Raw genomic sequence first — 27505 nt, forward strand, 5'->3', positions numbered from 1 at the left:
AAACTGAACACATGCAAGGAACAGGAAGCAGGCTTGGCATTACAGCATCCAAGGGGGTCCTAAGCGCTCTAAAAAAATCTGGCACAAATCTTCTTAAAGGGCTCGATCCACATCCCAAGCCAGTGCAGAAGCACTTATCCCGGTGAAAGCTGGATCATGCCAGGAGGGCACAGCGTCATGACCATGTGAAATCCCAGACCACAACCCTCACAAGTTGCCTCTTTCGCTCTCATTTATTCACATAAGCAGGCTGCGGAGTGCTCCTTAGCCACCTGTAATTGTCTGTTCCCATGGTTTACCTTTCTCCCTTTTGTATCTAAGGGTTATGCAGAGCAATAGGCATAAATTGCCAGACAAGGCTGAAATAGGGTTAACTCCCTCACCCTCCCCAGCTCCGTGCAGCACGGAGCCAGTTTCGCTGAAAGACAGTGAGGCATCTCAGTGGCAAGCTTTGTCACCCTCTTATTCCAAATAATTTATAATCATGTTGAACAGCACTTATGGCTGTTGGACTTCATGAGTAATCCTCCCCTGTTATGAGGACTGTCTTTATCACTATCTTTTGTTTTCTATCATTTAACTCATCATTAAGCTGTCCATCATCTCAAAACAGCTGAGTTTCAGCAGCGAGACACTTTCATGGAAAACTATTCTGAAATCCAAATACTTTATGTGAATGGAATCACCACCAGTGTCATTTTAGTTTTATAAAAACACACAAACCCACGCTTACTTCAGCAAGTAGGGACAGGATCTTTCAGTTCATACGGTTACAGAGATGCTGCTACAAGTGGTCAACAAATCTTCGCTATTTCTTTCAATGCCAAGAAATCCTTGCTACTGATGTACTCACAATTCCATTAATGGGAGTATTGCAAAGCCACGAAACAGACGAAATAGTGATAATAATGAAGTACAGACACCGATAGCTTGTTAAACACAGAAAAAGATGCCAAATATCTTTACAAACATGCCTTAATCTAATTATCTATGACAATGCACTTCACATCTATCTGGGAAAGAGTTAGGAACCCTGCCTGTGGCCCTCTGTTCAAATTATTCCTTCAAGTATGGAAGCACCTGTAAAAACTCTTCACTTGTCAGCTTAAAATATTCTAAGAAATAGAAATATACCAGCATGGTTTATAAAAATCAGTGGTCATACAAAGCTTTGAGAAAACAATAGGTGTTGTAGCCCTGTGAAGATAAAGCAATTAATGTTTTCACTATTTTATTTAGTATTCTGCAGGGACAGTGCTGGAAAACGCTTCCATAATAAACTAAGAACATGTTCCATGGATTGCGCTGAAATAGTCCCAGAGCTGTCTGACTTCTGCTCAGCAACAGCACACAGCCTTGAGCCCAGAAGCTTGCATTTAGCTCATTCTCATAGGAAACACTGGCCTTTTGGACATCAGGTTACACACCCTGCAGTTATATTTTAAATATAGCTACCTTTCTCATGGACAGTTCACCAAATCTGCCAAGAACTAAGAATTTCTCAACTAAATATTAAAGCCTATAATGTAAATGCACAGCATCAAACCTATCATTTCTTAAAATGTTCTCAGGTATAAGTTTTCCCTTTTTGACTTTCACATCAGTTAAAGTGAACACCCTGAATTTAACTGAGAGTAAAATAAAGGCCAGTACCTTATTAGTAATCCCATACGTAACTTTATTTAGTGGTTTCAAGACTTTCTTTCTATGGGTTATGAATGGCAATCGTATATAAAACTGAAGGTGAGTGAAAAGAATATTAGATCCTCAATTATAGAATTCTTTTCACTTTTTTGACGTTTCTAAATAGGATATCTTTTTAATATTTGGTCAATGACAGCAAGATATGTTCTGTCCCAGACTTACTTGCTCTGCAATTTATCCACGATATTCATCACTAAACAAGAAAAAAACTTTTTTTTTCACAAAAATGGGAGAACATAGAACATATATTTTAATATCATTTTATAACAACATCTTCTCCCTTAGTTATAATTTTTTTCCTCAAGTCGTTACAGTGTGATTTACCTGCAACTCCACATAAAATGGATAATGTGCTGGAGTACACAGCAGTGATGCAACTGTAGCTCACACAATTTTGCATTCAGAAGCAGCAAAAATTTTCACAACCAAGTCAACTGCATTTTGATGCTGTCTACAAAGTCCTGAAAAACAGCAAAGATGATTTATGAGGGAATTCTTTTCCTAAGAACAGCAGACAGGGATGGAGACCCATTCTTCCACTTTTAGGAGGAGGCGAGCTCCCTTCCTTACAGCAGCTGTGGGCCAGGAACTCAGATTTGGCCACATACCAGACCCAACACATCACTAATATTAAAAAAAAGCAAAACACAAACAACCCACAAACCCTCTCAGAATTTTCTCTCTGACTTCTATATTGCAATTACAAACACCAGTGCTTTTTTGGCTTACTTTCCATTTGCAGCAGGTGACTAACGAAGTGCTTAAACTTACCTCACTAATAATTTACACCTGTGTGCAGGGAGAGGAGGCATTCCTCTGCTCTCAGCTATTCTGAGAGATTTTTCTTCCCCCATTCTGGTACTCCTCCTATGTAGGTTTTCTTCCCTCTCACCACCCCATTCCCCTGCACGGAACCCAGCTCAGTTTCCAAACCGACCAACAAACCCCAGACAACCATCTCAAAGCCTCGGTTGAATTCAACAGCCACCGGCCTCGTCGTGAAAATCATCCCCTCCTCCTTCACCTTCACCTCGGCCACCCCGGTGAGTGGCGGGAGTAAAATCTAAGCAAGCAAGAAATGAAAAATGAGAGGGGAAGAGGGGAAAGTATCTACCCTGCTGTTTTTATTAAAAACGCCACAGAAAAACACCTAGAAAAGGGGTAAAACCGAGAGGAGTCCCACCTGCCGCGCCAACGGGCGGGCGGGAAGCCCCCTCCTTCCCTCAGCAGCACTCCCGCCCCGGGAGCGGTCAGGAGCCGCGCCACCCCCCGCGGAGCGGCGGCCTCCCGAGAGACCTCGGCGGCTGCAGGGGACACCCACGCCCCCTCAGCCGGGGCTCCCGCCGCGGGCGGGCGGTAAGGCGGGCGGTGAGGCAGGCGGGCGGGCGGTGAGGCAGGCGGGCGGGCGGTGAGGCGGGCGGGCGCCCCGGCACTCCCCCTCCGCGCCGCGGGACGAGGCTGAGGAAATGCCGCCCCCTCCCCGGCGGCGCGCGCTCCCCTCAACGCCCTCACAGAAAGGCGTGCGCACGCCGCCTCGGGCACCACTGCGCTTGCGCGCCGGCCTCCCGCCCTCCGCTGAGCGCAGCTGGCACCGCCCCCGGCGCGCGGTGCGCAGGCGCGCGGCGAGGCCGCGCGAGGGGAGGGGTTGAGATGAGCGTACTACTGCCCAATATGGCGGACTTCGACACTATCTATGAGCTGGAGGAGGAGGAGGAGGAGGAGGAGGAGTCCGAGCCTGTGGTGCGGAGCCAGGAGCTGCCCCGGCCCCGCGATGCGCCGGATCCCGTAGCGGTACGGGGCGCCGGGCACATCACCGTGTAAGGAGTGGGGGCTGGCGGCGGGCAGGAGGCAGCGTGACAGGCCGGTGTGGCGGGGCGGGGGCGGCCGGGCGGGAGCACCCTGCTGCCGCACCGTGCTGCCGGCGGTGCCGTGCTGCCGGGGGCACGGGTGCCCGCTGGCGGTGCCGGGAGGGGGTAGGGACGCGGGGAGGACTGAGCCCCATCCCGCTTCGCCCCCAGCCTTCCCGCCCCCGCGGGCGCCAACTGCCCGCCTCACCGCAGCCCTGCTCCCCCCCGCCCCCCCATCACCTGTTTCGTGACAGGAATTTTGCTTTTAACGTCTTAAAACGGGAAACTTCGTATTTTCCAGTAGCTGGAGGCAACCCAAAGTCATGAATGAACAACCGAAGTTCAGTCGGCTGTTGGGTGCAGCGGCAGCTAATCAGCCCTGACAGTCCTGGGTGTACTTCTTTTTCCAAACAGTCTGTTAGATAAAAAGTAAAGGCCACACGATGCGAGGATCAGCAGCCTGTTCAGACAGTTTCGCTGTGACCCTTCCCTGGCTCAGCTGAGCCGTGGAGCCCCCACACTGCACTGCAGAGGAGGCACATGGCTGCGTTGTAGTTTATCTACTCCGAACTTAGTTGTCAGTTTGGTTTAGGTTAAGTGTTTTTATCATTAGAACACAACATGAGCCAGAATGTTTGCTACTCCTTTAAACAGTTGGGACAGAAGATGAGCAAACTGTGTGACCTTATATGTAATGTTTACTCGTAGGGATTTTCTTACTATTCCTACTCCTGCAAGCGGAGGAATGACTATAACAAAGTACATCCATAACAAGTAGTTGGTTGCTACATTCATTTTCATGGCAGGGAGGGAGGTATTGAAATTTTTGTGTTGCAGAGATCCATCAAGCTTGTGTTGCTTTGGGTCTGTCTTTGGATTGCATAAAAGAACGCACATTTTTCTCTGTAAATAGGTGCAGTGTGATGTAGCTATCTGCAGCAAAAACACTGGGTGGGGAAGGCTCTCTCATCCTAAGAAAACTAATGTTGGATTTGATACTGTGTCCATCATGTAAGTCTAAATCAGGTTTGCATTGAGCTAGTGCCAGTGGGTAGTTGCTCTGCTGCACCGCAGTGTACGTGCTTGTGTTGATGGAATTTCTTTCTGCCCTGACCCCAAATAGCATGCGGCCTCACTAAAGGAGGGATATAACACAAGTGGAATGATCAGAATGCCACATACCCATCTTATCAGTTATCTGGTTTTAAGCACTAAACTGGAAAAAATGTTACACACTTATTTGCTTTGTCTGCTGTGATGCTTTTTGTGTATTAGTGATGTTCCTTAAAGTTCCTTCTTGGCTCCAGCATCTTTTTGGGGATGGGCAGGAGCATCTCCAAGAACTCTGTCAACTAGCGATGTCTACGTCAAAAGCAAGCAATACTTGTAAGTGATGCGGAAATCATGAGCTAGCATACATGCCCTTGTAACTGCCTGAACTGAATTCCCATCCACCTTATTTTCCCTTTCTTCCACTCCTCCCAGCTTTCTTCCTGTAGCAAGTATACCTACTTGAATGGTAGAAGGCAGCTTTTGTCAGTTCATGACGTATTTTCAAATCTGTTTATATTGATAAAAAGAGTTAGTGGATGTTATCAGCAAAATGCAAATAAACCCTGGACACTATGGTATGTAATCCTAACCTCCTTATTAAATGGGAAATATTTTGCTTCCTAAAGAGTTTTTGGTTAGTATGTATCAGCTCTGAAATTCTGTCACTTTTTGATCACACAGATGCTGCTGCTTTTGAAATCAGTTGGCTTCAGAAGCAGCCTGCTCTAGTTACTGAAGTGAGATACGTCATCGCGTAAAACTTATGTTTGTTTTCTGAACCTGTCTGGAACATTGCTGATAAAAATTTCTGTTCTGACAAGTCAGACACTCTATTAAAAAAAAAAAAAAAAGTTATTTTTAAAAAGCCATTGTTTTCCTTGGATTTTTGTTTCAGATGCCTTCTGTTCCTCATCTGACACTGGCCTTCTTGGATACTTTTGGTGTATAGAGAGGGGATAATTCTCTAATTCCAGGGTCATCTTCTGGTCCAGCTTTTCATGTACAGTCCTCTTATAAAACTCCCAAGTTAGTAGATTCAAATTATGTATTAGTTTCTTGCATGAGAGTTTTTATTCTTATGACCTTGTCAGTGAGCTGCTGACCCTAACAGAGTTCTACTGCAGTATCCAAAAGTACTAAATATAAATTCCAAGAATCTTCTGAGGGTTTTTAGCAGGATCTTGCTTTTTCCACTGACTGTTTTGCTAACCCTTTTACCCCTGTGCATGGTGAGAGTGATCATGTGAAGTGTATTTGTTTTATTTTACTCGCAGAGAGAGACGATGTATGTGAAAGCGGTTAGCAAAATTTATGCTCATCTTGTTCAATGCTCTTTCACTCTAGAAGGTTCACATGTTGAAAAAATTAACCATCAGTCATATTTATTGTTTCCAGAAAGCTTTTGAATTTTAGCACAGAGAAATTACTAGGACCTAGTAGATGCCTTTTCTTTGCTTCTGATGTTCCATTTTAATGAGTGATAAACCCATTATTCACTGTTTCTTGCACAGTCAGTGCGACTCTGGTTGGTGTATCCAAATATCTCAACATAAACATTTTTAGTGAAGACTGAGTCATATGCCTGCCAAAGCAACGGCAGTAACTTTCAAAAACAGAGCAGTAAACAAACTCTAACTTGGTTGTAAGTTTTTATTTATCTGATGTAATTTTTCTGTATCATTAAGCCCCCGTGGATGGATAGTAATGAGGTAATGAAATAGCCGTTAAGCATATTTTTGCCCTTAGTGTGCAGCTTGTGATTCCTGCTTACGTCTCAAACCTCCTAGTTTTGGGTACAAGTTAACTTTTGTTATTCCGTTATATTTTCTGTAGGAGTGCCCCAGGCATCCACAACCCAGGTACTAATGAAAAGCATATTGTCATCAATTAGGGAAGGCAGGGAAGAGCCAGGTGCTCTCAGTTGTGATAAGATGACATTTGATTATTGTCTGATATTACTCCATCTTCCGCATATTTAAAATAGCAGATCCCACATTTTTAAAATAGCAAATTACCTCAGCCTTCCACTAGTTATCAAAAACTTAAGTTTTCCAAAACATCATCCACGGGTAAGGACGCTCTTCAGTAGTTTCATTGGCTTCACAGGAGAAGGTCCTAGACTAGGAAGAGAAATGTGAAGTGTTCCAGGAGATTTTGGCTCAGGGCTCTTGATGAATGTCGTCTTTATTCTCTAATGCTGGACAAAGCTTGGATGATACCTCATAAAGAACAGTATGTGGGATCTGAGGTCGTCTGTTCAAGGCGGGTTAAACGTAACCTGGATTAGGTGTGGGGAAAGGAGGCGTGCTGAAAGGAGGTTGGAGAGCCTATTGTACGAGAGTTGACTAAACGGGTTTAGCTTGTGTAGTCTAGTAAGACTGATTACTATCTATAAATACAGTAGTGGGATAAACGAGAATGAAGGACTATTTGAGTCAAAAGAAAGTGTTTTCCACAATCTTCCTGCTTCAGTTCTGGGGACAGGAAACCTTACTTCCTTACACTTCGTAAACTAACGGAAGGAATTTTATAACCTGATACCTGTTGCAGGTGGGGTTTGCAACTGATGATTCAGGGTGCTCATTTCAGTCTTTAATTAGAGGGATTTATGAATATATCTTATTACAGCTCCCTGTGAGAAGCTGCATTCTCCCCACTTTATAGATGGGGAAAATGAGATGACAGGACTTGTCTGATACCTTAAAACAGGGAAAGTGAGACAGAGGAACTAGAAAGTGAGGTCATCCTAGTTCTATTCCAGGGTTGCTGCCTATAGGAAACAGTGCCTTGCTTTTAGAGATATTTGTCATCCAGCGAGAAAATTGCAACTGAAGTATATGGGTGACTTACCTGAATTTCTAAATGTTAGATTTTGGGCAACTTTCGTGGAGGAGCTAGCCCAGAAACAATTTGCCCCCAATTGATGTTTTAAATGGTTTAAAGGACAGGTACTGGAATTTACTTTACATAGCGATTTTTAAATATACTGAATTTTAGAAGACTTCATAGACCAAATCATGCTGGATCATTAGTCTGTTGTAGAAGGTCTAATGAAGTTACTTATATCTTAATCAAGACTTTAGGTCTTAACTTTTTTACGTTAAATATTCTAATAACACTTCAGTACTTTTACAAAGTTGCTCACAAAGCTATAGAACTATACAACATTCTGCTTTAACATTTCTAAAAAAAAAAAAATTTCTTTTTTTATTTGGTTCTTGAATTCCCCCCCACATCTAATAGGAGTTTAATGTTTCTGAGCCATGTGGTAAATCATCACGAGGATAGCCTGTAAAACTTCTAGAGACACTTCAGTAAAACTATGTTAAAGGCCATCAGTGATGCTGACTAAATGTAGTATTATAACGTAGCTTGGGCCTGTTCTCAGTACAGTCAAAACCTTTTATATTCTTTTAGCCATTTGCAGGCGTCAGTGTAGAAGAGAGGCATTTCTGTAACTGAGGTTTCTTGGCTATGTTGTAACCGAATGGAATGTTTTGGCAAGTGATGAAAGTTTTGGCTTTTAAATATGTTTCGTGACAATATCAGCTTTCAAATTTAACATAATAAAATATATTGTGGTCTTGTATTGTTAATAGATATAAATCAGAAAGCACTAATTTATGTTATTTATGGAAATTGGTGGTGCAGTGGGAATTTTAATGAGTATATGTGACCAATGGAATAAAAGACACTACCTTTGGCTTAGAAAGTTTTTGAACTAAGAATTCTGGAAGGTCAGAAGAGTATTCTGGGGAAGTGCTAGCACATGTTTGCATTTTTTTTTTTCCTTTTTCTTTTGCTGTTTCCTAGGCATCTGCTCCTGGCCACTGTAAGAGTCAGTGTTCTGGGCTAGATGGGCCTTTGGCATGAATTAGTGGAATTAGTCTGTTATATGGGTAAAGTAAATAATTCTGCAGTATTACCTGAACCTCCCAGTAGTTCATTTATTACGTTGTCTGATTGCTACAACTTTTTGATCATTTCAGGTAGTTTCATTGCTGATGTACAGAACAGTCCGTATTCCTCAAAACAAGCTTGTGTTCGTGCTTCGTATCATTAGTCTTTTTTGGATTTTTTTAAAGACTGACAAGGCTACCTCATTGCTCTTCAGACTGCCTTAAAAATATGTAGTATAACAAAACTTGGAAGATTTTGGCTTAAAAAGAAAAACTACAAAATGTGGAGGCTGCCTTGCCCGATTACATTCACAGAGAATGGAAATGTGCTTATATTAGTAACCTTTGTGCTTGCCTAAAATCTTATTGGTTTTACTGTTTGTTTTTGTAGCACTAATTTAACATCATGGCTTTCCAGTTCACTTGAATATGCAGTAGCCCATGCTGTGGTGATGTTCAGTTGGCTCACATTCACTTCTAGAAACTTTTCAGTGAAATATGTTAAATAAAACAAACACAAGTAGGTGGCAATTGGTTATAGTGCTTACAGTAGCTTTAGAGACAGAGCTTGAGACACACTTCAATTAAGATCTACTCTTTGGGGGCTTTTTGAATGTTTTACACAAGCAGTGCTCCAATATCCTGCTCTTTCCAAGAGTCAAGGCTCTGATTTAAATTAGCCATTGAACAACTTGATTGGACTTCACCGGTATTGTTGACAAACATTTTAATTAGTTTACTGGATTTCTAAAGACAGCACGAGTTCTTTTATTATGCTTCTCTCTTCTTTAAGGTTTATTTTACATTTTTGTATACTTCTAAACAAGTTACATTGCCAAGTTTGGATATCTGAATTATTATGGTCTGCACATGAGTATGTATGTATTAGATAATGGTAGGGGACTGATGACATTTCAGCAATACTAGTATTTGTGCAAGTGACCAGCAAGGAGCATTTCAGGTGTCAGTTTGACTCAAAGCAAATACTGTCTCTCCAGAAGGTTTGTTTCTACAATGAATATTACAATACCAAATGTATTTGTGCTCCTCTTTTTAGCTCCTTTGGGGTTTTTTCTTTTTTTGAACAAAAATACTCAGGAGATAGTTTAGCAGAGCTGACAGTGGCCTTGATGTACAGTGTATTTAACTTTACAAACTTAACATTAATCTCTATTCAAACATGAAGGCTGTAGCTGAGATGCCAGCTGCTGTTGTATTTTGTTAAATTACTGAATTGCAAAGATTAAACGTTTCAAGTGAGGTAGAGGGGATGGAAGCTCAGAATTCTTGTACTGCAGAAGCTAGCAAGTTTAGCATCAGAGCGTAGTTCATTTCTTGCCTACTTACGTGCTATAAATAAAATAAAAAAGTCAAGTCAGCCTGCACAGTCAGTATCCTGCTGATCTACAATCTAGCTTTTTGGAAATTGCAGTTGGTTCAGTAGTTTTGGAGCCCGTGGTAACAGAGGTTTACAAGCAAAGTCTAGCTCCCTGGCGGTTTCACTGGTTGTAATGAAGACTTACCTCTTGCTCAGTAACAAGAACGCTTCAATGAAGAATAGTCACGGTGATACCCAAGACTTGATTTTCTTGAAGTTCATAGTTGTTTTGAAACTGTTCTTTGTGTAGGCTCTTACATGTTTTGCATGAGATAGTTTAACTCGGCCCAAAGCAATGTTTTAAAACTACGTGGTTATAAATTTCTAAGATGATGATGAATGGGTTCCTTATAACTAGCTTTATCTGTTGCATGTGGATAAATTGCATGAGTAAGAAAAATAGCAGTAAAAGGATTATTGAACCTAGTAAAACTGGAATTGAATAGCTGGAGCTTTTTTCCCTAAAGAAAACAAAGATTGAAACTGACTGCCATCCAATCGTAAAAGAATTTTTTGCGCTTTTAGCAACTGGAAGGTATTGAAGTAAGGCAACAAGCTGTATTTCTCTGTCTTACAAATGACCTTATGAATGATACACAAGACCTTATATAAACTTAGGTTGAAAGCTTATGAAATAATGTAAATGTAAGGGCAAAAGAAATTAATAGTTTTCTTCTTTTTAAAGTACAAAATCTATTACTTTTTTATTAAGGGAAACAAAATAAGTTAGGTGGAATATATTTTGTTTGTCTCTTTTGTTTTCAAGGTTTGGCTTGAGCAACAAGTTTGATACAGAATTTCCTTCTGTTCTGACAGGGAAGGTAAGTGTGAGATTAAACTGTTCTTTTAAATGGAAAGATCCAGTGCGTCCAGTGGTTTCTGTGTTACAGATACGTGCTCATGAATCCGCGGTGCAGGCCAGCACTGCGCTGAAGGCTGTTGCATTAACTCTGTCCTGTATGAACTAGCTGGTTGATGACCAGTCCCTACAGCGTACTTTGAAACAAGACAAAATGGTTTGCAGTGATTGCGATCAGTATTGACATTCTAAACACAGAAAAGCTCAGCATGGCATCATACTGTTTTCATGCAGGCAATCTACATGAAAGCAAGACTCGCTTAACCTTGCTTTATAGATATCTGGAGTTTGTGCTACCTCTTGTGTGAATTAAATGATTTCAAATACTAGACCTCTCTCTTTAATGTCTGTCAAGCCTTGAGTTTATATTTAGACAGATCTCTGGAAGAGAATCTGTTTTATCTGAAGCTTTAAGGAACAAAACATTATAGTGTTAAATCTACAGATTATGTAGGTTTTTAGTACATTTTCAGAAATATAATAATTGTTTGGTTCTGAAAATCAGTGGTGATGAGTCTCTTGCTTTCTCTGGAGTCCTGTCATCTTACTAAATGCAAGTTTAATAAATATTCATTTGTATTAATTAGTGAAATCTTATAACTCAATTCTTGGTTATGGTCCTACATTATTTTCATAATTTTTTAAAGACTTTTGAATTTTGAATTCTTTTTCTCTTGGATTTTTTTTCTTTCTGCTGTTTCACGCTCTCTCTAGTGCTTTTCTTTTGCTTCATTTGATATCCCGCTTGTGTATCTCTTCCAGAATTTGTGAGGAAAAAGTTTATTTGGCTCTTAGTACTTTCTGTAATGTCACACCATACAGCTACACTACCTCTGTAGCCTCTTGCAGTAGCTGTTGAGTCATATTAACAATATACTAAAATGCAGCTGGATGGCGTCTCCTGGTTCTGCCAAATCCATCTGGTGTTTTTCTCCTTCATTTTCACCCCAGAGTATAATGAACAAAATACTTGTGTTGAATTTGTCCAGCTTTTTTGACAGCAGTACAATTGAAAAGCAGGTTGCTATTTGGAGTTTTAGGTTGTTGAAAGACAGCCTGGGAGCTCTGGCCTTGCTTCAGAATCTCGCTGAGCTCAAAAGGAAGAGTCTTACTGATTCCATAGTGTCTAATGTGAGGGCTGGTGATAACGTCATTTGCATTTCACTACCTTGCATGTCTAAGGTTTATTCTTCTCTGTGAAGCTCTTTCTCATCACTGAAAAGCCGCAGAATACTTTTTGGCAATATCAATTTTTATGTTCTTTTAGTCAAGTTGTAGTTTGTTATAAATAAGCCTATAGAAAAGACCTAGCAGGAAATGTTAAAACTTAATTTGATTATATAGTTTAATCTCTCTCTGTCTCTCTAAAATATATTTGTGTATATTACCAAACCAAATCCAACCCCCCAAACCTACACTTTTTAATACAAGCATCAATGCCTGTCACATTTTCCACTTGATTGTCCTCCTCTTGTTAAATGGACAGTGAACAACAGTTTAATTTAAAGTTCAGTTGACTGCTTGGACTTAATTTAGCAAAGAGAGGAAAGAGGAAGTTCTTTTCTTCTACTTGACATTTACCCTTCTTGTTCTATAGATCTAATCAGTGACAGCCTAAATCACATGAGCAGGGATTTGCTGCATATAGGTATGCTTCTTCTGTTGAGAATCTTGATATCCTGTTCTCTCTTTCTCATATGTGCATTTGAGGGGCTTTCTGAGTAAGAAGACCTTGAAAATAAATTAGTTCCCTTTTGTGAGGGCAAAACAGCAATCAAATGAGGTAGTAAACACGTTTTTCTTGCTGCCTGCCACACGCTGCCATGAAAGACATTAAAAACTGCAGTTGTGGGTTTTTTGGTTTTTAATACTTTCATGAATTGCAAGAAATAAATAATCTGCTTCTTCCACTGGTTGTGGCAGTCAATCACCTTTATCCCCATTGAAAATGAAAACTCGAGTCAGTTTTTTCCAGTAAGTAGGTTTTCTTCAAATACCCTGATAAATAATTCACAGTAATAAGCATTGTAGTCAATTGATACACTTTAAGATCTTTTACTGTTCTTAAAATACAGATTTTTACCTTCTATGAAATCACCATTTGTGAATAGCATAGTGACTGTTTATATTAACAGTTTGTGATTAAAATGTTTACTAGGAACTTGCATTACTACACAGCTAGTATAAGGCAATATCATCCTTTATTCAGAATGTCTGTGTAACGTTAAGTTTAATGGCTTTGTTGTCCACTGTGAATTGATATTAATAATATATCCCATCTGCTAATGGAGTGTAAAAGATGAAGCCATTAGGTGGGGTTGATAGATTTCTCTATGGTATTGGTTTTCTTTTCAATAAATACAGGTGAAGATCTAGGTTTTTAAACACAGGATGAAAATCTATCCGATGCACGATAAAAATCCTAAATAGATAAAACTATCTAGCTACACCTTTCTCCCAGAATCACCAACTGTTTGGATTTGTGCCACAGTGTAGTCTTAGGAACTTACTTAAGCTTCCTAACCCTCGGTTTGCCCATCTCCATAATGATGATAGTAAACCTTCTGCTAATTTTTCTTTTTCTAAAATCTGAAATACCCCTCTTTCTTCACCCATCTCCCCTACCTGCTTGTCTCCCAGTTTTTACAGAGTCTGGACAGTTATTGTAAATTAGCCTAGAGCTAAGATGCATGTAATTACATCTTAAATATTTAATTGAGACATGTTTGTTGCTTTTTTTGGGAGAGGTGAATGTGTATATTTGAGGATAAAACATGGACAGTAAAACAATAAAGGAAAGGAAAATATCAGGTAGGTCAGATGTTGGGCCTGGCTAATTCAGCTAGATTGACTTAATTAATAGTTCTTTTGCAGGACGAGACGCAAGCTTCAGCTGGTTTATACATACTGAGCGAGGCTTTCGGACAGTGCATTCTTTTCAACAGAATATTGTAAGAAAAGATTTGACTACACTTAATACAGAGGCAATATTTAAATTTTAATAATGTGATTGGACTTTGGCCTGAATTTAAATTCTGTGTGCTACAGTCTTATAGGATTATTAATTCTTTTAAAACAAGCATTTAAAAGCTTTTAACAAAATACTCTTCATGATATATGGCACAATAGCACACACTGCTCCAGGTGACAAGAAAATGATGGAGGCAGTGAACCTTAAGGAAGAAAGTGGAGTTTCCTGCCCTCATCTTAAAACAGTAAGGGTCCTATACAGAGATTACTGTGCAACGTGGGGAAATGTAAGCCATAAAATGTGCGCTTGGTATTGTGATCCCATTGCAACATGTGATGGATAGGGTTTGTGATCATGATGATTGAAGGAGAAAGATCAGGCCTGCTGGGCTTTACTTGCTCTCTTCCTGTGTTTGTAGATTCCCTTGCATCCTGTTGTAAAATATTATGACACCCCCTCCTTTCATGTTTTTTCTTTTGACCTTCCCTTAAAGACCTAAAAGGAACTTCTGTCTCTTTACAAGGTGTACTGCACAGCCAGGAGCTATGTACTTATCTCATTCTTTTCAAGACCCAGACAGAAACTTTTCAAGAGACTTTTCAAAATTACCCAAACCCAGACTTTCTTAGGGAGCTTTCTTTGTGCAGGAGGCACTGTTAATTCTCTATTTGTTTGAAATACATTAGTGATTTCATATTAACCTTTCAATATCTGTACCTGCAAGAAAGGCGAGATTTAAAATTACACCAGAAAATCAACAAAATTCTTTGGTGGCTGTTTCATTTGGATACCATTTTATTACTAAGTTAGAACAGTTATTTTATTTACAGATATTTTGTGCTTTGTCACTATGTAACAATGCTTAACTGTTACTGAGCTGTAAACTGAGAGCCACAAAACTGTGTTTTGCCTCTGTCACAGAATGAGGCTTATCGTGGTCACCGGTTCCTTTAGTTTCAAATGAAGATGTGTCGTTGACTGACACAAACATTTATTGTGATTACATTTCCGAAAGGGAGAAATATATCCAGTAGTTTGGGTTAGCCAAAACCACCTTAAGTAATTTCATCTTACGTTGCAGCTAAGAGATTCACCTTTACAGGAAAGTATTTGGTGCGTTAGCAGGTAGTAGTGGTGCTTTCATAATACTATATTAAGGTAAACATCATACCAAAATTTCTGAAATAGAAATTTTTTCTGTTTCTCGGTGGCATCCAAAGTTGGTTTCCAGTTTAGCCCTTTGCAGTGCTATGCTCTATAGGAAGGAGAGTACTTCAACATTGCTCTTAGAAAGTAGCATCCAGCTGTTAGCCTGATGTGGACAGTGACTCCCTTAAAAGTAGCACAGAAATAGGGAATTTTACCATCCCAGTGCTTTCTTATTAGGTCCCAAACTTTTCTGCCAGCTGTGAGCTAAGAATCTGGTCGACTTCCTTTCATGTTGGATGTTATCACTGATGATAAGGTTTCTTCATGTTAAACTAAATTCCAGACTGTGCGATTCCGTTGTCTTTGGTAGGTTTGTTCAGCTGTATTTTGGGGTTGGGGTGCATTGTTGTCAAGGACGAGTAAACTTTGTGTCTAATAGGAAAGGAACCATTCTCTTTTCTTAGTGGGATTCATTGCAAATGTACTAATAGGGTCAAGAAAAAAAACTACTTATTTTTATCTTTCAAATAGATAGAATGATACATGTACAAATTTCAAAAGCCTTATCAAAGAAAGTGCCATTTGTATATATCTAAATGGTAGGAACATGTAAACTTCCTTAAGACTTGAGAATGCTAATTTGTTAATGTATGTCATCTCAGTTTACTTTGAAGCATGTCTGACTGCAGAAGCTGTACAATGTTACTCGTACTGCACGCAACCAACCCAATTGTACTTTACTACAAAACTTGCTCCCACATCGAAGACGAAACGGTCTTACTCACGTGCAGCTGATATTAGTGGTATCCTAAATACAAGAGCCAGCATTGCCAAAAGAGATCTGTAAAGCCTTCTGTTTCAGATACATGCAGTACAGGCTAGTTTTCCACATTACAATGTGATTTTTGTTCCGTTCATTGAAAATGGCCCAATACACAGGATTTCTGGGGGGGTTTGCCGTTTTCTTTCTCCGCGCCCCGAACTAAGATGTCTGTTGTAAAATCTATTTAAATGTTGATGTTCCAGTCAGTGTAAAGAAAATTTTTTTTACTTGCTCCATTTGTATATGTAAACAGAATTATAAGAAAGTCTATTTAATATGGGGGGAGGGGTCTGTATAATTGCAAAAGAAATACTTTCTGTGTACTTATTAATCCCTGCTATAAAATAATCACAATGTTAAATTATGTTCTTCTATTGCTAACCGTAGGCCTGGCTTGCGTACAAACGCAGATGACCTCTGACTCCGTGCTGCATGGTGATCTGAATGGCCAGGAAACAGATGTTGCATTTATTTACTCCCTTTCCTGCAACGTTTTAATGAATTTAGCTCTTGTGAATAGGCGGAGGTAGCGGAATCAGGTCCTCTCCGTTTCCTGTCCCATAGTTTTGCTCCTTTGGTGAAAGGAGTCTTTGTCGTTAAATTAATGCTTTTGTTGTTGTTGTTGCCCTTGTTTGCAGAATCAAATGAACGGAGTCGGGCTTGCTTGGTTGGAAGGATTAGGTGGTGGTTGCACAGATCTGTATACAGATTAATTCTAGGGGTTCTTGTCTTCAACATGGCAAGTAGTTAGGAAAGGTGTTGGGTTTGGGTTTTTTGGGTTTTGGGTTTTTTTTTTTGTTTTTTTTTTGAGTTGTGCCTGACTGGTCAAGTATATTGAAGTTGGATCTGATTATTATGCTTTGTGCGTTGGAATGCTGGATTGTGTTACAGTTAAGAGTGCCATCTTGGAGTGAATACCACGAATCCATGTTTGACTTGTCAGATATGAGTTATTTAGATTCTGTAGAGAGATGAGGGATTTGGGGTATGTAAATAGGTAAGTGCTCTCGCTCTTTTGTAAGAAACGTGCTGCTATCAGAGAAAGGAGCTTCTTTCTGATAGAAAACGTGGTTTTTCACTGTGACTCTGCAGTGGCAATATATAGAAAATATTATTTTGAGTAAGCTCTGCTGAGTATTCTGTAATTTAAATAAGTTGTTTTTCAGCAGCTAGGCTTTATTCATAAACCCTGTGCAAGATGCATTTCTTTGCCTTGAATATAATCCAGTACATATCTTTCCGGCCTTCCCTATTTTAGGAAGCAGCCACAAGTGAAGTTGTGGCCTCATGTCAATATGGACCACTTCAGGAATTTATTTGTGGACAGACGTCCGCCTTCACCCAGGCACACTGTAGACTTGCATTGGTATGAAATGAATTTGGACAATATTATCCTTTTTTTCTATGTGACGCACAAGTGTGGTTACTACGAAGCAGTCCCGCATTCCCTTGGAAACCAGATATCTGTCATTCTTGACTTTTTTTTGGTGAGCGTAGCCAGTGCATATGCACAGCTGCATCCCACTTCTGTTTGGGGGCCACTATGTTACCAGGACAATTGATTTATTAATAGTGCAATAAATAAGGATGAGGCTGTTCATCTAAGCGATGTTTAGCTTCTTAATGCAAGTTTTTGCAAAGCATGCACCATAAATGAATTTGTTACAGGAAAGTGATTTTTCATGCTGACTGGGTGACCAGTGTTTTAGAAGGTGGGGTCATATTGTATAATGGTATTATGTTTCATTTACATTTTAACCTGTAGAGGCAATTATTGAGGAAATACACCTGTAATGGCTTTCCACTGAAGTTCAGCACTTCTATTGCAGGTTGCCCCAGAAGAATTCAAGACCAGCATCAGCCGTGTGAATGCCTGTTTAAGAAAGAATCTCCCTGTCAATGTAAAATGGCTGCTTTGTGGCTGTCTGTGCTGCTGCTGCACCCTGGGCTGTAGCCTGTGGCCTGTAGTCTGTCTTAACAAAAGAGTAAGTACATGTTTCATTCTTCTTATTCTATTTCTTTTGCAATTACTGATAACATTAAATAATGTTTAACAGTATCATCCCCATTTCAAAACCCTTTTTTTGTCTCACTTGCGTTCAAAAGGTTATTCTGTTTTCCATTCCTTAGAAAATAGAAAAAATATGTTTGTTAATGAAATAAATGATACCAAATCACTGACTGAATTAATAGTCTTAGGAATAGCTAATCCCATCGCAGTTCGAAGAACAGGATGGAGTATATGATAACCTAAATTTCCGGGATTTCTGAAGGTCTAAGAATTGAATTAAATGAGTGCAGAACTGGACATTGACCTTCAAAGACTGCCTGAACTGGAGTGAAAATTACTTTTCTTCTTCACACACCCCAGAATAAATATTTTTTTAAATTAAAAAAATCACTTTTTTGCATGTAATAGATACTGTAACATTTCAGAGCTGTGGTTTATTTGACATATTTCACTGTGCTGTTTCTATTAAGAACAAATACAAATTTCTTTTGTATTTGGGAAGTTTAAAGACTTCCTTTTTTTTTTTTTCCCCCAACAGAAAGTTGACCACTCTTGTAATCAGGTCCAAAGTAATAATTCTGAAAAGCACTTCAGCAACAGCAAGTAAACATGATCCTAATTACCTCTGTGGTGTACATTTAGAATTGATTTATCACAGCAGTAAATATTTAGGAAATACATAAATAGGTATAGTGTAATGATATTCTTTGCAGCTACATAGTGTGTAAGACTTGTAGACATAAAATCTTATTATCCACAAATGTAAATAGTACGTAGGTGCATTAGGAAAAAAAACTCTCAAACTTGTCAATTTAATTATAGGAAAAGATCTTAGATAAAAATCTGTAAAAAAGTTATACTTCTGGCTTTTGAGAGTTTATGATCTTTAATAAAACAAACCGAAAGCAAAAATGAGGAATAGGCATTGCTTTTCAGAGAAAATAAAACAGAAGTGTTGTGCCAAACTTTCCAACTTGCCAAGAAAATAACAGTTGCATTGACTGGCATTGAGTTTTTGGTTAAAAAAAAAATAATGAAATGCACTAAAGGCATAATATGTTAACTTGTTGAACTGCTAGTCGCTGAAGCCTATATCACTAAAAAGTTACAGGACTTGTTTTAGCTCATTTTAACTGCCTTTATAAACATTCTTATTGCAAAGGAATATGCTTGAGATATACAGATGGAATATTTGCAGTTTTAAAACCATATTTAATATTCTCGTGCTAGTGAAAATCAAATAAATGCCCGTGTGATGTCGTAGTGTTAATGTAATTCTCAAGGGTACACATAATATGTACTAAGTAGGAGTAGGGAAGATCCTGTTACTTCTGTGCGTATGTGTGTGTGTATATATTAGAGCGATTTGATCACTAACAATCACAAGTATAAAATGGTTCTTAATTTTCTCTCGTGGTGGGTTGAACCCAGCCAGCAACTGAGCACCCACCAGCCACTCCCTTACGTACCCCCACTCCTCCCCCAAGCAGGATGGGGGAGAGAATCAGAAGAGCAAAAGAAAAACTCATGCGTTGAGATAGAGACAGTTTAATAAGTGAAGGAGAAAAAGGGAGGAAAACCCAAGTGATGCAAGGGCAAATCACTCACCACCTCCCACCAGCAGAGCGATGCGCAGCCTGCCTCTGGGCAGCGGGCTGCTTTGGAAAGAATAGCCCCCGGTTTTATTGCTGAGCATGACGTTACGTGGCATGGAATATCCCCTTGGTCCGTGCTGGTAGGCAATAGCTGAAACACTGATGTGGTGTCAACGCTAACTTGAGTCATTGGCCTAAACCACAGCACCATGCAAGCTGCTGTGAAGAAAATTAACTCCAGCCCAGCCAGTCCCCATACGCTCATCTAGCAACAAAAGGCATTATGAGATCCAAAGGCTGGAATATGAAACTAAGACAGCTGAAACAACATGTACTTTTAATTCCAAGGATAGCTTCGTCACTGGAAAAACTTAGAAATAAGTGGTGGATTCTCCAGCATTAAGTCTTTGACTCAGGATTGGATAGGTTTGTATCTTTTTTTAATGAGACGGTGTAACTCACATACCGTTATTAGCTTTAGCAAAGAAATTGGTGGATGGAATTCTGTGGCATACCATGCAGGAGCTAGAGTAGATCATCACAGTGGTCTTTTTGTGACCTAAAAAATCCCTGTAACTCCAAAAATCATCTCCTCTCCCGCAGTTGTGGAAAGAGCAGAACATGAAGGTCATATGCACTTTGGTATCCACGAGTTGAAAATACAGACACTGTTTGTTGTGAGCTGGAGTTCTGTGGTGGTGAGATTTGAGATTTTTTTCAGGATTCAGATAACAATTACATTAGCAAAATCTGGAAATGACATGTGCGTAAATTACATGTTGTCAGTGGACCACCTGTAGTGACTGCAGCATTTGGCCAGGAGAATGTGGGAGATTCAGTTTTGCTGGCTTGGCTACAGTAGGCAAAAATACTAAATTCGAAAGGATCTCTTACTAAGTAAATGAATTCTGGGAAAGTCGCCGTCCAAAGCTCACAAAAAATCTGTGGGTGTTCTCTTTTTTTTCTGAAGAAGATCTGATGTTGAGGAGAGGGGAGTTGAAGTGGTAGGACTTCCATTTACGATTTTTCTTTTGCTTGGTTCTACTTTTATAAAACTAACTTTAAATTAATAAGCCAGAAATGCAATAGTAAGATTCTTCTGGATGAGGCTGGCTGCTGAACCATTTATAATACAGTTTTGACTTACTTTTTAGACTAGAAGATCAATTCAGAAGTTATTAGAATGGGAAAATAACAGACTATATCATAAGGTAAGAAAAGTTAGAGTGCTTGTTTTCTTCAGCTTTAAGAATAGTAGGGGTTTTTTTTGTATAATTTGCATGTAGGAATTTTATGGTCTTGTTATAATTCCGTAATTTATACTGATCTTAAACCTGTGTCTGAAGTGTTCCAGATCCTAATAATTTGATAGTGCTAAAGCTTGTTACGTTACTCATCAAAACAATGCTGTGGTATGCATTAATCCTTTGATAATTATTTTCTTAGCTTGGTTTGCACTGGAAGCTGAGTAAAAGGAAATGCGAAACTAGCAATATGATGGAATATGTAAGTATTACTTATGTTACTTACTTGGTACTCAACATACGTAGGATTTTATAGAGAAAATACTTAACTTCCTAGACCTATCTGAAAAAATCTCTCAGAAAAACATGCAGTCATGTGTGACATACACCCGTGAAAGCCATTTTTAACACGAGCAGCCATGGCATATGTTGAGACTTAGAAATTGTCACCACTAAACATGTTTTCTCTTCATAACAATTCTCCGTTTGCGCTGCAGGCACACTTGCTTTGGTCTGTAATTTGTAATGAGGGAGACCCACGGGGACTTTGTGCATGGTGTGATTCCCACACCAGTCCATCTTTCTTTAACGCTTGTCCACCTTTTCCATTGGTATTCATAATTACTTTGATTCAAATTCTTTGTGCAGAAATATTGCATTTTTAGAGTAGTGTATTTTTTGTCTGGATTTTTTTTTTCTTTTTTGCTAGCTCTGAATTTCATAAAGTTTTAACCAAGACAGACAGTCCATTTAGGACAGCAGAATTCAAAATATTTCTGTGGTCCTACTACTCCGCCACCCACTCTCATGTACAGCTGTGAAGATTGCGTAGGCTTGAAGAAAAGAGATAGTCACCCCAAAAAAGTCAAGCGTCCAGAAGCCCTGTGTTTCAAAATGACTGAAATCTCTGCTTTGTTACTCCGGGAAACATTCCCTCCTTACAGAATATCTCGGATATGTTTAGTCTTATGTACTAGCTAATGTTGCATGGAAATTGTGCTGAAGGTTTGAACTTTTTGGTTACTGTCTTCTGTTCTTGTCTTTTTCCCTTCTTCAACAGGTAATATTAATAGAGTTCTTACCAAAATATCCCATATTTCGACCTGACTGAGGAACAGCATTTGATCTTTCATGTTACCTGTCATTTTCTACCCTTAGTGCCTTGTAGATGATTTTGGAAAGAAGATGGTCTACTTTGCTGTGACTTAAAAATGTTCTTCAGTAGAATATCTTCCTTGCTATGTTACTTTCTTTTGTTAAGAAGAGAACAATTTGCACTTTTTTTTATGTTAAATGAGGCTTCTATGTTGCACTCTGAATTTTTAACATTAACTGATATAGTTGCCACTAGGGATCTAACATCAGTGCTGCTTAAACTTGTTCTGAGCATGCTGCCTTATTAATTTCTATATTTGCTGTCCTCAAACGTGCATCTCTAATGCCGTGTCATACTATATTTCATTCTAAACGTCGCAATCCTGTAAACCCTCGGTAGAAATGTCCAGGTAAGCGTCTAGTAGTAATGATTTTAGTATAACTTGCTTGCATAGGACTTGCAATCAACAGCACTGGTTTTGTCCTGCACTTTGCAAAATCATCATTTACATTAGGGGGTTAATTACTTTACCCACTATGGATTTGTAAATATTGACTCTTTGCATAATGTAAAGTGTGGTATGCCAAGGTTTACAGAATGTAATATAGCTCTTATTCTACTGCCAACAGTCCGACATCGTTTTATTCATTACATTTGCTGGTATCCCTCTGATTGCATAGACCCAGTCACATGCTGTTTTTATGGTAAAGCCATAACGAGTTTGTACATACTATCAGATGTGTAGGGCTCAGTTGCACTTTGTTTAGTAAATGGATGAAAAATGCATAGCATTTCTGTCTTTTTTTTTTTTTTTAAGTAGTATTTCAGGTGGTGTTTGTAGCACCTGAAACAGGAAGCTTAAAAACTGTTCACCTTTGAAAAAGTTGCATTGGTGGGGTAGATGGCGGCTGCTATTAGCAAAATATCCTAAAGCCTCTTTTTAAGTTCGGAATATAGGGAGGTCAAGTTTTGTTTTGTTTTTAAGTAAGGAAAAAAATGTGTCATAATTGGAGACCTTCGTTACAAAGGAGAAGAATTTGGGACTGCCAAATCAAAGCTGAAGTAACACTTTTGTTATTTTTGTAGTGTGATAGGACTTCAGCATTTTAACAGTTAAGTGACACGGCATCCTTTCCAGTGGAAATAAATTTTTTCTAAATCAGAGTAGTGTTTCAAAATATGCTGACGGGAGGAAGTGGATCAGTTGAAAGGGTTCACGCATATGTTTTGGCCTTCAGGCACAGTCAGAAGAGCCACAAATGCCTTGTGGAATTCACAAGTATTTTTGGATTCTTCCCTGTTTGCCTGATCTCAGGAAGGGAAGTAATTGTAGAAAAACTTCCTGTAATGGCTGGCCTAAGCAAGACCGCTTCAGAATAGTAAGCAAATGAGAATTGATGCAAGTTCCCTCCCTTTCCTAACTAGAAATAAGAGATCAGAGAAGAAACAGCAGATGACCGAGTATCTGCAGGTTTGATGAATGTCATCGTAAGCGTCCAGGCGTTTCTTTGCAGCAAGTTGACTCCTTGCGACATCATCCCAAGTTGCCTTTTAGCTTCAGGGTGACTTGGGATTTCCTCTGAGTGTATTTGCATCTTTTCAGTATGCAATATTGTATTTACATATAGTATCTGTAAGACCACTGCATTCTAATAACTGTAGTAGGCCAGATTTCTTGTACACAGTGTTTACAGAAGGCCAGTTTTATGCAAGTTGCTACTTCAAATCAAATTTCGTGCTGTTCTTACTGTACGGCTGAGGAGTGTCAGACTCCAGCGCTTGCAGTAGTTTCCAATCACAGGCTGATGCTTCAGATTCTGAAATCTGTCTACTTGGTGCAGAGGTTTCATTTGACTGGTAGATTGGTGACAACTAACTGTGTAATTGCATTTGTAACATAATGAATAAAAAACTACTGTGGTGTTTGCATTTAGCGTTAGCTACACCTTGCAACTCAGATTTCTATCCCAGAACCGAGCAAAGCGTTCTCCCATTTATTTTTTTAGGATGAGTGTTAACTGGAAGCAGAGAAAAATACTTAACGGCAGAAAAATGCAGTGTAAACCAAAACTGAAATAGCACACACAATTCTCTGTATTTCCCTTACAAATAAGTTTCTGGAGTAAATGAAGGGAGCTTAGCTTAATTAACAGAACAATGGAAGTTTCTTACTGTTATGCCAGAACTGTGTTAGTAATTTTCTTTTTTTGTGTGAGAAACTTAAGAAATCTCAGCAGGTTCTTATTTTCTTCTTTATGTGACTATATTTTCAAAACATTCTTTTCCAACTGAGAGAACAGGCAAGCCGAATGAGAGTGCTAGTAACTGCCAGCGGTGAATGCTGAGCGGTCTTCAGTCTTGCTGCTAAAAGAAATCCTCTTCAGCCTGTGCTGACTTCATCGTATTCCGTTCAGAATTTCTCAGCCTGATTTGTCTCGTTTCTGTGAAGCGCTGTGCCCAGCGGAGAGAACAGCCTGAGCTGCAGGAGCCCGCGGGCCCTCTGGGCTGCTCCCCGGCCACCCCGGGCTGCCACACGACCGCAGGTCCAAGGCAGAACAAGGCGGTGGCTTTGCTTTCCCACCCTCATCCCTTTGTCCCCTTCCCGTGGGCCTGGCCACGTCCAGTGCCGCAGGCTGCTCTGCCCGTAAAGTTTACATTTTAAATATGTAAATTCTAGACATTTCACTTTTGTCCTTAATTATTAATTGTATAGTCTTCAAACCATGAAAGGGTCTCTTCTTTTTGTGTTTTAATGGACATTTAAATATGTGGCCATAAAGCAACTAGAAAAGACTATGAGAGCCAAGACTGCCATTTACAGTAAGCTCCATGTATTAGTAAGTAGATAAATTTGCATCAAAATGCAAAACCAGCATGCAGTATTATATTTGCATCTGAAAGACACAGGTTCCATAGCTCATTGAAAGAGGAAGGCAGCTGTAAGTAGTGCTGTGACCTCTGTGCACTTCTGTTCTGCCTCCAGGTTCTTTTTTGCCTGGGCTATCCTTTGCTTTAATATAAAAAACATGCAGGGGTAATTGTAGCTCACAAGACGGAAAATCTCATTTGTGCCAATAAGAAGTCAGCATGAATTGGTAAACCTATTTATGGAGGATACTTGTTAATTGGAGAAGGAATTTGTAGCAATATAACGGAGATTAATGTTAGCAAAGTGTAGTGGAAGTGGTAAAGAAAGTGCCTTGACTGGTTCCAGCAAAAGAGAAAACATTGTGCAGAGAGTAAGGAGAAAAGGGGACTAGTGACTATCAGTAGCGTGAGTTTGCAGCGGGTTTTTTAAAAGCAGTTACTGTCTACCAAGACAATGTTTAATTTTTCATATAAACATGTTGACACTCGCTTTCCTTTCTAGTTTTTATCTAGGAAATATTTGGGTTTGTATCTAGTAAGTTTTTGTATCTAAGGAGTATTGAAGTATTAAAGAATCCTGGCAGAGTATTAAAGAATCCTGGCAGAGCATCAGAGCTCTTACCTACTGATTCCACACGTGCATCTGTGAACTTGTTTTACTATAGGAGTGGGGGAAAAAAAGCATTCCAAGACATGCACGGACAAGTCTAGGAAGCGTGGATTCAGTTGTAGGTGGGTGACTTTAAAACAGAAAACATTTTTGCTACATCTGGTGTAGTCTGGATAAATAGAAAAAAAAAAAAAAAGTTCCTGTGCTTTCCTTGGGAGGTACAAAACTCCATATGCAAAACCATGAATATATGTTTATTATTGTCCCACTATGACAGTTTACTACATTTACTTGTCAACACACTACCATTGGAGCAATAAAAATGTCAAGCTATTAATATTCAATATAAATAATTTATCATTTTAGTAAGTAATGTTATGTGATTCTTCTGCCATTTTTTTGTTTTCCGCTTTTGGTGTTTTTATGGTGTTGTAACATTACTTGTACTGCTTAAGAAAAGTGGTTTTGTTTAAGCTGTATGAGACTTTGTGTTCTTAACACTTTTATTCTGTTTACAAGTGAACAGCCACTTTTTTAATAGGACCTCACATCTTGAGAGTTTTCTCCTTTTTTTTTTTTTTTTTTTTAATTAAAATAAAATTCTAACTGAGCTTGCTTTCTGCAATTTACTGCACCGGCTTGTGCCGTTAAAAGAAGCTGGAAGTCAGACGTGCTTAATCACTTTGAGACATTTTTCTTTAATTAAATTTAAAGATGAAAACCTTTGAATAGCGCAATGTGTTTATGGAAAAAAACAATCTTTTGCGTCTCTCCCTGTAGCAGCGTGCTGATCAGCTGCGGAGGGAATGGCACTAGCGGTGGGGTTTCTGCTTCTGTTGGGACTTCAAGTATGGTTTGGCTGCTTTAAAGAACAAGACTTGGAAAGCTTAGGAAGGTTTTCCAAAAAAGAAAACTGCAGAATGATCATCACATTTGGTCTTCCAGATAATTTGGTTGGTTGGCTTACAGACCCTCTGTTGTAAGGATTTCTTGTAGGAGTCTCTTGCTGCAGCATTCCTCTCGGAAAAGCAGGGGGATTTCTCCTGTGCTATTGTAGTTGCACGTCAAAGGGAGCCTAACCTGAGCATGGAGGGTGCGTGTTAGCGACATAAATCATCGCCTGATGGAGAGGATTGTGACCGTAGGAGAATGCAGCCTTTTGTGTGCGGTAACAGGCCAGCTTTGTAGCTGTGAAAGCAGGACTTCAAATTAAAGCCTTTGGCTCATCCCCTGAGGGAAAAATATCGCATTCCTGAAACGGGCACGTGCAATGTTTTTGTTGAAAGTTGGTGTCCTCAGTTGTTTTGGACGAATACAAGAGCTTGTGGGTTGACGTGCTGTTTAAGCGTGGAACTGTTACTGAATATTGTTTGAGAAATTTAGAGAATGTTACTGCGGTGTTGGGCCAAATACAGGAACGTGGGGCTGAGTCATGAAGTTAATCCCCTGTTAGGGTTTAGGAGATGTAATTGCCTAGACCAGTAGCAAAGGTCCACTTTAAGAATATTTGGGATTTGGCCCCGACTTGTACTACTGGAAGGCAGCTTCAGAACTGTTCAGTAGGGAAGCTTACTATAATGCCTGTGCCAATGTATTTCCAACCCTATACATCCGTCGTGTCAGTTTTGTTCTTCAGCTTAAATAGTTGAAGTGTTCCATCTGCGTTTATTTTTCTAGTTAAGCTTATAGAGACTTACATCCTCTTAGTCTTCATTTGCTAGACGAAATGTTAGTCTCCTCTCAAAAGCTAACTTCTCTGTTCTGATCATCCTACTTGCATTTGCTTGCGTTTATTCCAGTTTTAATTAATTTGCCTTGAGTAGCGGTGACCAGAAACAATCGGATATTCCAGATGATGGCTCATGGCTAAGGCACCAGGTATTTCAACGTAGATAGTTCCCTCTCTTCCGTGAAAATAATGTCATCCATTAAATTTAAAGGATTTAATATTGTCTCCCTAATGCCTGTATTGTATTTCTGATTCATAGCCATTATGTGATAAATTTGGGACTTTCTGTCTTCAGTCACTTCCAGTTTATAGGAGCTCCCCACGGACACTCTCATTACTAGTCCCATCAGTCCAGACTCATCGTTTGACACTTTGTACTGTCGAGTTTCTCGAGACTTGTATTACAGTGGTCCTCCCAATCCTCCAGCTCTGCTTGTATATGCGCTCCCATTCTTCCTGTAATAAAATCTGTCACCGACTGATTCCATCGGCAAAGTTAACAAAAATGTTTTTACCAAAAAGATTAGTTCCACGGTTGATGCCTGAATTCTGCTTGTAATTTTCTAAAAGCCCTTTTACTCAGCCCCTTACCTGATTTAATTTTTTATATTATTCCTCCATCCAACTGAACCAGTGATTTCCTTGTTGTAGTTTATCTGGCAGATCTAA

General features: G+C 39.5%; 1 protein-coding gene and 1 long non-coding RNA gene across 10 annotated transcripts in view; one reads left to right on the top strand and one right to left on the bottom strand.

Annotated features, from left to right (window-relative positions):
- Nucleotides 1-3167, bottom strand: part of LOC148056644 (uncharacterized) — a 28779-nt gene extending 25612 nt beyond the window's left edge. Inside the window, exons 1-2 of the long non-coding RNA XR_015702512.1 lie at nucleotides 2888-3167; nucleotides 2029-2165 (exon numbers count right to left, since the gene is read on the bottom strand). This is a non-coding gene — a long non-coding RNA (uncharacterized LOC148056644). The remainder of the gene's footprint in view (nucleotides 1-2028; nucleotides 2166-2887) is intronic.
- Nucleotides 3168-3354: 187 nt separating this feature from the next.
- Nucleotides 3355-27502, top strand: CHIC1 (cysteine rich hydrophobic domain 1). 9 transcript variants are annotated; one of them, XR_015702519.1, is made up of 9 exons: nucleotides 3355-3495; nucleotides 4465-4562; nucleotides 10648-10702; nucleotides 16942-17049; nucleotides 17513-17668; nucleotides 18233-18297; nucleotides 20444-20500; nucleotides 20736-20795; nucleotides 21243-27502. XR_015702519.1 is itself a non-coding variant. In XM_087748374.1 (8 exons), the coding sequence occupies exons 1-8, from the start codon at nucleotides 3355-3357 to the stop codon at nucleotides 21246-21248; spliced, it is 681 nt and encodes a 226-aa protein (XP_087604500.1). In that variant the 3' UTR covers nucleotides 21249-27500. The 9 variants fall into 9 exon arrangements, 6 of the variants coding, with proteins under 6 accessions (XP_087604500.1, XP_087604499.1, XP_087604501.1 ...); XR_015702518.1 differs by having other exon boundaries at nucleotides 21594-27501; XM_087748374.1 differs by lacking the exon at nucleotides 18233-18297 and having other exon boundaries at nucleotides 21243-27500.
- Nucleotides 27503-27505: the final 3 nt, after the last annotated feature.

This window comes from Nipponia nippon, unplaced genomic scaffold (genome assembly GCF_047370975.1).
Source record: "Nipponia nippon isolate SJK-2023a ecotype South Korea unplaced genomic scaffold, ASM4737097v1 scaffold_12, whole genome shotgun sequence".
Classification (NCBI taxonomy): Eukaryota; Metazoa; Chordata; class Aves; order Pelecaniformes; family Threskiornithidae; genus Nipponia; species Nipponia nippon.

Excerpts from the sequence above, each read along its gene's own strand:
- CHIC1 (XM_087748373.1), top strand. The coding sequence starts at position 3,355 with ATGAGCGTACTACTGCCCAATATGGCGGACTTCGACACTATCTATGAG. Across the intron at positions 3,496-4,464 it reads ATGCGCCGGATCCCGTAGCG|GTGCAGTGTGATGTAGCTAT; the intron begins GTACGGGGCGCC and ends CTCTGTAAATAG. Across the intron at positions 20,501-20,735 it reads ATAACAGACTATATCATAAG|CTTGGTTTGCACTGGAAGCT; the intron begins GTAAGAAAAGTT and ends TTATTTTCTTAG.